General features: G+C 30.8%; 1 protein-coding gene across 5 annotated transcripts in view; it reads left to right on the top strand.

The window, feature by feature from the left end:
* Positions 1 to 7,334: 7,334 nt before the first annotated feature.
* LOC126738292 (PHD finger protein 21A-like) overlaps positions 7,335 to 12,040 on the top strand; it is a 45,093-nt gene continuing 40,387 nt past the window's right edge. The window contains exons 1-6 of one of the 5 annotated variants that reach the window (XM_050443547.1): positions 7,337 to 7,497; positions 7,555 to 7,577; positions 8,272 to 8,362; positions 8,601 to 8,633; positions 8,692 to 8,760; positions 10,104 to 10,240. In XM_050443547.1, the coding sequence (XP_050299504.1) occupies positions 8,276 to 8,362; positions 8,601 to 8,633; positions 8,692 to 8,760; positions 10,104 to 10,240 (326 nt within the window). In that variant the 5' untranslated portion in view covers positions 7,337 to 7,497; positions 7,555 to 7,577; positions 8,272 to 8,275. Of the gene's footprint in view, positions 7,578 to 7,780; positions 8,363 to 8,600; positions 8,634 to 8,691; positions 8,761 to 10,103; positions 10,241 to 12,040 lie in introns of those variants that run through there. The other 4 variants (XM_050443545.1, XM_050443546.1, XM_050443549.1 and 1 more) reach the window with 4 other exon arrangements.

Below are 12,040 nucleotides of genomic sequence, written 5' to 3'. Positions count from 1 at the left end.
AGTTGCGTAATTTGCTGTTTATTAAAATTCCGATTAAAAATTAAAAAAAATCCGGATACATTCGGAAAAAACCGAAATTTTGAAAAAATGATTTTATTTTTTTCTAAGCTTATTTTTTATCTGATTTTAAAATAATTTGCACTTTTGCATTGCTACTTTTTCCATGCTACATGGTGGTGTTTTTAGTTTTTTAAAAAAACGTTTCATCTTTTGCCGTCCTTCATCAACTTTTGGTTTTTCTTATGGACACCATATTAGATTCTTGCATTTTTAGAAAGTCCTTTTAATACCTTTTCATCGATGCATCGCACGTGCATATCAGATGTGTAGTTTTTTTCCTCTCGCTCTTATGGGGTTTTTATGGGAAGTACCCAAACCGCTTTTCCGAAATGCAAGTGTAATACATTAATAAAAAGCTACTTTTACTCTAAAAGTACCTTTTAAAAATGTAAAAATCCAATATGGCGCCCATAAGAAAAAACAAAGTTAATGATGGTCGGCAAAAGACGAAACGTTTTATTGAAAACCACCATGTAGCACGGAAAAAGTGGCAATGCAAAAGTGCAAATTATTTTAAAATCGGATAAAAAATAAGCTTAGAAAAAAATAAAATCGAATTTTTAAAATGTCGTTTTTTTTCTCGATATTTGCAAACGTATCAGAAATTTATTAAATTTTTAAACGGAATTTTAATAAGCATCAAATTATGCAACTTTGCTCTTACCGTTTCCGAAATCCCAATGATGAGGGTCGAATTTGGGCCACCCTGTACATTCCATGTAATTTTGTTGACTATGTTAAAAACCCAAGTATTTCGTATTTCGACTGTTTAAAAGTTTACGCACAATACAAGTGTGTAATTAAAATATAAAATAATTTGTTTCACTTTTATTTTTATTACTAGATACAGCTCGTAGACCACCGATCTAGTTTTTTAGCCTTACAAACATTTTTACACTTTACCATACTTCAAACAGATTCCTCCACCATGTAGCAAGGAAAAAGTGAAAATGCAAAAGTGTAAATTATTTTAAAATCCGATAGATAATAAGCTCAGAAAAAAGTAAGATACATTTTTAAAATTTCGATTTTTCACGATTATTTTCGGAACCAATCGGGAGTTTTTAATTTTTTCAAAGGCATATTTTTGAGCTCAGAAATGCGCAACTTTGCCCAAATTTAACCATCTTCGTATCTTCTATGGTTACCGAGAACCCAAAAATAATGCTGATTAATTGCGCTGAGTTCAAATAAAAAATAAAATTAAAAAGTTAGTTAACTCACGATGAAAAAAAAAAGGAATTTAGTGGACTGTAAATACTTAATGAGATTAACTAAAAAGTTGGAAAAAGCTGTTGTGAGACCTTACCTTTTATTATCGGTGGCCGAGATTTACGAATTATCTACACTTTCACGCTAGCGATTTTTCGGTGTTGAGTCGCGACTCTAAACTGTTTGACGATTAGAGCTCGAATTAAGAAGTTTGGCAAGAATTGAAAAAAATTGGTGTTTCACAGAAAAATAAAAAACAACTTCCAATTTTTCTACAAAATGTTGAAGAACTTAATAATTTTTTTACGAATGGCAATATTAATAACAATATTGTTGATGCTAATTATGTTAAATATTTTAAAGAACATAGAGTTGTCGCAAATGAATTTAAGTTTAACCTAATAACTCAAGACTTAATCGTAAACATTTTAAAAACTATAAAAAGCAAAGCATTTGGGGTCGATAACTTAAACATAACTCTTATCTTACTTTGTTGACCTGCTATTATTAATCCATTATGCCATTTAATAAATATTTGTTTAGAGGAAAACTACTTTCCAAAAAAATGAAAGCAAGCCAATATTATTCCTATACCAAAAATAAAAAATCCAACTGAATTTGGCAATCTTCGATCAGTCTCCGTTCTTTCTGTTTTTTCTAAAGTAATTGAGAAAATTATGGAGCAACAGATATTGGACTATTTAAAGAATAATAATTTGATTCCTGAATATCAATCTGGCTTAAAAAAGTAAGTAAAGGGTATAGCTGTGCCACCAAAGTGTCTGATGATATATTTAGAGCCCTTGATAATAGTCAAGCAACCGTATTAATTTTACTAGATTTTACTAAAGCTTTCGATATAGTTAATCATCAGATACTTTTATCAATTTTGCATTATGTGGGATTTTGTGAGTCGGCTGTAACTTTAATATCTTCTTTTTTGTCAGATCGTAAACAGCGGGTGATTTTGAATGATAATGAATCGGGGTTTCTAGACGTAGTCAGCGGTGTTCCGCAGGGTAGCATTTTGGGCCCATTACTCTACACACTTTACACATCTCAGATAACAAAGAAGATAATATATTGTAAACATCATAACTACGCGGATGACACCCAGATCTATTTCTCTTTTAAAGATACTGATGTTTGGCAGGCTAATATAAAAATTAATGAAGACCTTAACAATTTATTTATAGAAACGCAAAAGTTACTTTTAAAAGTTAATCCCACTAAGTCCACAGCCATTCTTTTTTGTAGTGATAATAAACGAACAAATATTTTAAATAACTTGCAACTTTACATTAATAATGACAACATAACTTTTAAAAATTCTGTTAAGAATCTTGGACTTTTAATGGATTAAAAACTAAGATTTAAGGATCATGTTACTCTTAAAATGAAAAGTGGGTACTCCGCACTAAAAATGATTTTTTTCGCAAAGGGATTACCTAAATTTGCCTATAAGAAAAATGCTTTGTGAAACATTGGTACTATCCCAATTAAATTTTTGTGACACCATCTATGGCCCTTGCCTTGATTCTTCTGACTCATATAGAATACAAAAACTTTAGAATTCCTGTCTTAGGTTTGTATATGGCATAAGAAGGAGAGAACATATTTCACATAAGCTAAAGGTTGCGGGGTGGTTAAATATGTACAATCGTAGAGTGTTGCATCTTATTTGCTTCTTTTTCAAAATTCTTAAGTCAAGGATTCCTTCATATTTACATCGAAAAGTTAGATATCGGACTGACGTGCACAACTTAAATATTAGAAGAAAACAATTATTAACTATTCCTTCACACAATAAAGAATTTTTTAAGAGATCGTTTTCTTACTTAATAGCACACTATACTAACAAATATTGTATAAATGATTTTACCATGTCAGAGAAAACTTTTAAAATGAAAACTAAACTAATTCTAATAAATCAATAACAAATTACTCACTTAAGTATTTATAATAAAAAATTGTTTTTTATTTTTATTTTTAAATTCCTTGTCCAATTCCAGCTCATTTTCCTATTCTCTCCTTATCCCATCAGTATGCTTTTTATTTGTGTTGTATTAACTTTCTTCTTTTTTTCTTTAACTGGGAAAATGCTTTTATTTATTATTTATAAGTGTCATTTATAATTTATAATTATTAAATATATATAAGGCCTCAACAGAATTCAGGGAATCTCGCAGGGGTTGTTCCCTGGAAGTCTGAAAACATGGCCTATTAGTCACCTTCTAGAATTTTATTTGTATTTGTATAAAATTTAAGTTCTATAGATATTTTTTAATTGTTTCAATACACATTAAATGTGCTCTTTGTAAAGAACGAACTATTCAATATGTGATATGCATTTGGTTTATAACAGAATTGTAATTTCTTATTTTTCTGGTGATTAATAAAAGTCTTATTATCAGGGCCGTGCCTTGGGGGTGGCTGGTTCGTGCCCCGCACGAAGGCGCCATGCGACAGGGGCGCCAAAATGAAGAATCAAAAATAAAAAATTATAAAAAAAAACAAAATAAAAAACGACACAAGCAACATAACATTTGCGAATAGATATATTATCCAAAATCCAAGCAAATCATCAATACATTTTTTTGATATAGACGTCTTTAATTATTTTTAAGTTAAATTAAATACTATTTAATTACAGTGTTAATTACTTAAAATATTTAAATTAATAAAGAGCACTAAAATATACGTCAAACAAAATAAAAATTATTAAATATTACTCTGTATACCTATACTTAACGTGCATACCTCTTATTGTTACTACTTTTTTGTAATTATACTTTTTTTTAGTAATTTACAATGTTCCCAAAGAGAAAAAAAACCATCCGGAAGTGAATTTAAAAAGAGAAAGCAGATGCGGCAGTCGGAAGAAAAAAAAATGAAAGATGCCATACAAAAATTTTTAAAACCCAAATAAATTGGCAAAAATGAATCCAGTACGTCTAAAGTTAATTTTTCTAATCTCGATAGTACCAGTGCTAGTGATAAACTCAGCTTTCCTTCGTGTAGTTCAAACAAGAGCCAGGTAGACAATTCTTTAAATAATAGTTCGAGTGAGAGCGACAGAAGTGATGATTTGAGTGATCCAGCAAATTGGCCTTCACCCCATACCGTAAAATACATAGATTTTTTAATTGCTCAATATAAAACCTATGACTTAACTTTAAAAAATTTTTCCTAAAAATTCAAACGGCAGAAGTTTTTTCGTTGGCCTATTTTAAAAAGAAATTAAAGAACGGGGAGGAAATTTTAAGAGAATGGCTAAGATATTCAATAAAGTTAAATAGTGTTTTCTGCTTTTGTGGCAAAGTTTTTGGTCAGTCTTCTTCACAAAACATGTCGTCATTAATAAATAATAGCGGCTTCTCTGATTGCCGATACATAAGTGACAAGTTGTCCAAGCACGAAAAATCTGCAACCCATTTAAACAATTTTAAAACTTGGAAGTCGACTGAAATGTCAATAAAAAATAAAACCACCATTGATGGCACTCATCAGATTCTCTTCGAAATAGAAAAGAAACATTGGTATGCAGTAATTGAAAGGCTAATTGCTATTATTCAGTATTTGGCAAGTTGTTCCTTGCCATTTCGCGGAGATTCTAATGAGCTATATGTAAATAACAATGGCAACTTTTTAAAGGCAGTGGAAATGGTGGCAAAATTTGATGCTGTCATGGCTGAGCACTTAAGAAGGATACAATTGTCAAAAAACCAAAAAACTTACCATACTGCTCATTATCTAAGTAACAAATTTCAAAATGAAATAATTTCTTTAATGGCACAAAAAATTATTAAAACCATTATCGATAAAGCAAAGATTTCCAAATATTTCTCTATAATTGTTGATAGCACTCCAGATTCCAGTCATACAGAACAAATAACTATTGTTATTAGGTTTCTAAATGAAGTAGAAAATGCATTCGTAATAGAAGAACACTTTCTGGTTTTTTTTTAGATTCTAGACACTACTGGCCAAGGATTTTTTAACTTAATCCAAGCAGAAATACCTAATCTGGGATTAGATTTACGAGATTTACGTGGCCAAAGTTATGATAATGGCGCAAATATGAAAGGAAAGCACATCGGTCTCCAAAAAAGAATTTTAAATATTTACCCTAAAGCTTTTTTTGTGCCCTGCACCGCACATACATTAAATTTGGTTATCAACGATGCGGCAAAAATTAATCATGAAACTATTAATTATTTTGGCTTAATTCAGAAGTTGTTTCTTTTTTTTTCAAGCTCTACTTATAGATGGGATGTTTTGAAAAATTATGTCAAAAATTTAGTTCTGAAATCTAATAGCGAAACACGATGGGAGAGCCGAATTAATGTAATAAAACCCCTAAGGTTTAATTTAAAGGAAATATTAGAGTCCCTCTCTTTTCTACAAAATGATAACTCAAGAGATTTAAGCACAAAACATCAAGCTGCTGCTTTACTTGGTAAAATTCAAACTTTCCATTTTATTATTTCTACTGTCATCTGGTATGAAATTCTTTCTAAAGTCAATGTTGTAAGTAAAGTCTTACAAACTTCAAATGTGGACTTAAATTCGGGTATTGACGCTTTAGAGAAGTTGCTTAGTTTTTTAAAAGACTTACGCTTCGAAGAAAATTTAAATAGGTTTTATAGCATTGCGGCCAACTTATCAAATGACCTAAGCATTAATATAGCATTTCCCCAAGTTCGTCAAAGAAAAGTAAAAAAACAGTTCTCGTATGAACATAATGATGAAGCAATTATCGACCATAAGGAACAATTTAAAATTAATTTTTATTACTCTACTAGATGTTTGTATAAATTCTGTAGATGAGCGATTTGTAAGTTTAAGAGAACAGTACAGCTTTCGTTTTTTATTTAATATACAATCACTAGATGACAATATTCTGCAAGCCTATGTAAATGATCTATATGCATTATACGTTAATGCGACAGATCAATCTTGTGATTTTGATGGTGTTGAATTATATAACGAAATTATATGCATATGTTTCCTTATTTTCTTTTATGTTATAGGGACTTGTTATTTTTTTTACTACTTTTATTATTAATAAGTGTTCCTAGAATTGTTTTTTATTTAGTTTTGTAATATTTTATGTTAATGTATTATGACTAAATGTCGTTTTTTTGTTTATTCTATGTTAATGTGCGCTTATTAAAATAAACGCTATATATGCTGTGTGCAATAAACTGTTATACGAAAAAAAATTTGTCATTATTTTAGTGGTGGCGAGGGGCGCCAATAATTATCTTGCACGAAGACGCCCTCACCCCTAGGAACGGCCCTGCTTATTATTATTATTAGTGAGGGATGAATTTAAAATGCCCTATATATATTGTCTCTCAGTCAGCAGTCAATGTGATTTTGCCTTTAATTTGTTTTGTTCCTAAACGTTCTTAAATTAGTGCTGCGAAAGCGGCCATTATAATATTAGATTGGAAATTCAACGCAGTTGACTAATCTCCTGATCTCCCTGCAGTACGAGTGAACTGTGTCGGGATATGGTTTGTAAATTTTTCGTTCGGCCATAATCGGAATCGGTTAGCACCGTGAGAGCGGGTTAGGGTTGGTAAATACGCTACCCGGCCGACCATTGGCAAAGACTGTCCGACTACTAACAAAACATCATTTTTTTTACTTAAGTGAATACCAAAAATACTAAGTAAATTTATGCACAAAACTGATATATTTAACTTTATCCCAAATAACCAAATTATTCATGTAAAAAGACTTTGGTTCTATCAAACCTATCAATATTTTTTTATGCATGATTTAAATTTAGTTTTCTCTAAATTGTCCGACCACTGGCTCATTGACCCTACATACCTTATTTTTACTACTTTGTTTGTTAATAATTATAAGACCTATTTTCATTTTGGTTTATGTAAAGCTTTGTCAATAAGATTTTTGTATTTTTGAATACTAAATCGCATTTTTAATTCGATTTGACATAATAACTAACCCAAACAACCCCCCCTGTATAAGCCGGAAGTGACTTTCATATTATGTGACATCATTTATTGTGTTGACAGTTGTTACATGTCAAAAATTCAAATGTTGAATTTCTAACCAAAAGAAGTTTTATTAATTATTATAAGTATAATATAATGTTCAACTTACATATTTTTATCTAACTAGTTTTAAATAACAACCTACCTGTAAATAACCCAATTAAATGACGTGTATTGTACAGATATCTATAGAGAGGTATAAGAGAAATTTAGTCCCTTAATCTCTAATTATCTAGAGGGTTATAAATTTCAGGTATTAAAAATGTGCTAATTTTGGTAAGTACGCAAGATTTGTGTTCCTAGTGGCCGTCACTAAGTACCTCCCCCGGTACTGAAAATAAAACGCTCTTACTCAATCTATTTGCTTTCTAGTGCTCGTGTGTAATAAGTCGGTCGGTATTGTCGGTATAATATAGTGCGTCTGTGGCGTGTTAAAAACATTTTAATACGACGTCCCCTTATTTTCCAAAGTAAATTAGTAATAAGTTTATAGTGCTGGGTTTAATTACATAATTAACAAAAAAAAAGAAAAACATTATATTATAATAAACACTGCATTAGGGTATATTATACCTATAATACACGAGCGTTCGGCTCGCGGACGGAAACACCCGAGGAGACTCCTCAAACCGATTTCATACGAATTCTTGACTTCTTATAAACTTAAAACTGATAAAAACAATTTTTTAACAAAGTGACAATTTATGTAGTAATCGACCATTAATGGTCCATATTACCATTAACCATTGGGCCTTATTATTAAGTGCATCGAAAAACTCGCGTATATAAATTTATCGAATTTTATTTGTGAACGAAGTTTCGCAGCGTGCGCCGATTCTCACCCGAGACCCGCTCGGTTCAGCCAAAGTATCAGGCAAGAAATCCCGTGTATAGTTTAGTGTCCGCGAAAGTATTAATTTATCGGCTCATTTTATTCGATTAATTAATTAATAATTTAACGGGATTTTAGAAAAATGAACCTCCTGGAAATCACCAAGGAACTGAAAAATGACATCGAAACTAATCAAAATCAGTTACAAAACGCTATTCGTAATCATCAGGTAAGTTTTCGGATTTCGATAACACGTTGACTTCACGTCGGCGGATCGACACCCTTTAATTTAGTTTGGGCGAGTGCGAGCGAGAGAGCGATTGAACCACGTTAGGAGGGTATATTATAGCAAAAAGTTTTTGGAATTATGTATTATAAAAAAAAATAAACTTATTTTGTTGTTTTTTTTTTAATAAGCTCCTTTTATTAGGGGGTTGATTTCTGATCTGTTTTTTTCTTCTTTGCAGTGCCTATTGGTCAAGGTGAAAGACAATCCTGACGTAAGTGCTTTAATTTATAATATAAAATATAAATTTAATTTTATAATAATTGTAACAGGAAAAGGAATATTTGCTCAAGGAAATTGAACTAACTGAAGACACCATAAGGCAGATCGGGTATCAGCAGGTAATTACCTTAATATTACTTAACCTACTTTATTATTGTGGTTCCTTAATAAATTTTATTATCATGAGTGATACAAACCATTTATTATCAGTAAGTTCTCTTATTAGTGACTAAATTGGGCGTAGCCCTTATTCATATTAAAATTTAATGAAAACCCTAGGTACTAGATATAAATAATAATAATAATAATCATACACATATATAATATTTATTGGACATATTAGGTACATTCCTAAGGACAAAATACATTAATGACATAAATCTCATAAAGAGTTTTCGCACTTTCAGACCCAAAAAAAATTTATCCCTCAAGAAAACTTATTTATTATTATTTCTTAGCAGTCGGCCATTTTAAGTCACGACACGCGTTCCATGTTCCGTCTCTCTCAGACGCATTAGGCTTACATGCATCGGATTGAAGTAGGTTGAGGGCGACTATAGTTTTATTGTGTTTAGTTTTTATATATATTTTTTTTTCTTCTATATATAGATTAATTACAAAATAAAAAAAAAAGTTGGGCCTAATTAATAATAATCACAATCCATCCTTGTCTTAGTTTCAGTGAGGCCCATTTTGGGTGTCTCTCTCTTAATAATGTGACTTTTCTCAGTATATAGGAATTCTTAAAAAAAAGAAAAGAAAAGGTTTTCCAGTTTATTTGTGTACACTAAGTAGCATTCTTTGGACAAAAAGGAAACTGATGCATGACGGTCTATTTTTAGTTCATCCTTAGGCAACATGTACTTGATTTGATATGGAATAATTATTATAGAGATTATTGATTTTAAGAGATTTGAACTGTGGGTTTGTAAAGGGATATTATGGGGGTAGCAGAGTTAGCTTATGTGGGAGGTTTTTCACTATATAACCTTATATTTTAACATCAATACCTTGAAAATTCATTTCCAGGCCTCGGACACACTATCATAAGTCAAAAAAGTTTATAATATGCCACTTAATTATCATATATTGCACTTTTATACAAACCCCTTAGCATGTTTCACCTGTAAGTAATTTTCAGACTTTACATGACTTTCCTTGTTTACTCAAACTATCTGTAACATAGTTGCAACATATTTACCAGAGTAGATTATATTTTCAACTCGCTAACACCATTTTGGTACTTTTTGCTATAAAACCACTCGATTATCAGTGGCAATACATATTATACTACACAAGTAGGTACATCTTATTTTACAAATAATTTTATATCAATTATCTCTATATACACTACATTCAAACCAAATAATAAAAGAGACCTGCAATTGCTCTTCGATTACAAGTACCAAGAATCCAATTGCTCGGAAACTAAATTGGCCCTAATAACCCTGCCTTAATATAGAAAAAACTGTTGGCTAGACTGAGGGAAGAGTACAAGGCCCACCATAAGACTGCAAAATCAGCTGTGGTGAAAACAGGATTGGAGGAACGAAAAGTGCCCCTCAGGAGTTCCATTGTTAGGGCTCGGAAGCAAAATTTGTAAGTACTTAATATTACTGCATTGAGGCTCCTTATGTCTAACTGGACTAATTGTTTTATATTAAACAATATAGATAAGTTTCTTGGTAGTATTGATGATTATAAGACCTAAAACAGTCTATAAACTTTTAAGGTTATAAATTATTAATAATACTTTCTAAGGTTATTGAGATAAATATTGTTTGCCTAATTGGATAGTTTATCGGAAATGTACGGGCACCGAGACGATTATTTAACATTAATTTTTTTTCTTAATAAATTAAACCTGATGGTATTTCGCGTATGGCTTTTTTTCATAATATTCGTAATTTTTCTGCACGTCAGCAGCACCGCGGTGCCGTTGCCAATGATGATTTTCTCACGGTCGACCAATCACGGGGGGACGGACGTGCTACGTCACAAGATATACGCGCGTATTTTGAAATTGTATACGTGAATATTATTATGTATTAAGAGCGTTGTTGGAATATGATGAGATTGTTTCAGTTAAACATTATTATCGAATTTGACTGGCACTGTTTCAATCAAGTTTTGTCACGTTTTAGCTTTTAACGTTTAGCTTTAAGTTTTTTAAAGGTTAAAAGTGAGTAAGCAATTAGGCATTACAAAATTACTCTAATTAAGAATCTCATCGGCTTTCATATAAAACTAAAATCAATTTAATCGTTGCATGCGTTTTCAAATTATTTAGATTTGTGTCAGGCCTTTGACAGTATCGAATTTTTTTTAATCCATTGATTAAATATGCAATAACTCCTGAACCATTGAGTTTACAAGAAAATTTGTAATGACTTTTTGGTAAGGAAACTCATCTGCTTTCATAAGAAACTAAAATCAATAAAATCGGCGCATGCGTTTTCAAATTATTTAGATTTTTGTCAGGCCTTTGACAGTATCGAAGTTTTTTAGAATCCATTGATTAAATGCTCAATAACTCCAAAACGGTTGGAGTTACAAAAAAATTCGTAAGAATTATTTTGGTAATGAAACTAATCGGCTTTCAAATAAAACTAAAATTAATAAAATCGGCGCATGCGTTTTCAAATTATTTAGATTCTTGTCAGGCCTTTGACAGTATCGAAGTTTTTTAGAATCCATTGATTAAATGCTCAATAACTCCAAAACGGTTGTAGTTGCAAAGAAATTCGTAAGAATTATTTTGGTAAGGAACCTAATCGGCTTTCAAATAAAACTAAAATTAATAAAATCGGCGCATGCGTTTTCAAATTATTTAGATTCTTGTCAGGCCTTTGCCAGTATCGAAGTTTTTTAGAATCGATTGATTAAATACTCAATAACTCCAAAATGGTTGAAGTTAAAAAGAAATTCGTAAGAATTATTTTGGTAAGGAAACTAATCGGCTTTCAAATAAAACTAAAATTAATAAAAACGGCGCATGCGTTTTCAAAATATTTAGATTTTTGTCAGGCCTTTGACAGTATCGAAGTTTTTTAGAATCCATTGATTAAATACCCAATAACTCCAAAACGGTTGTAGTTACAAAGAAATTCGTAAGAATTATTTTGGTAAGGAAACTAATCGGCTTTCATATAAAACTAAAATTAATAAAATCGGCGCATGCGTTTTCAAATTATTTAGATTTTTGTCAGGCCTTTGACAGTATCGAAGTTTTTTTGAATCCATTGATTAAATACTCAATAACTCCAAAACGGTTGTAGTTACAAAGAAATTTGTAAGAATTATTTTGGTAATGAAACTAATCGGCTTTCATATAAAACTAAAATTAATAAAATCGGCGCATGCGTTTTCAAATTATTTAGATTCTTGTCAGGCCTTTGA

This window comes from Anthonomus grandis, chromosome 7 (genome assembly GCF_022605725.1).
Source record: "Anthonomus grandis grandis chromosome 7, icAntGran1.3, whole genome shotgun sequence".
NCBI classification, from domain to species: Eukaryota; Metazoa; Arthropoda; class Insecta; order Coleoptera; family Curculionidae; genus Anthonomus; species Anthonomus grandis.
This window is presented reverse-complemented; position numbering and strand designations above follow the sequence as displayed.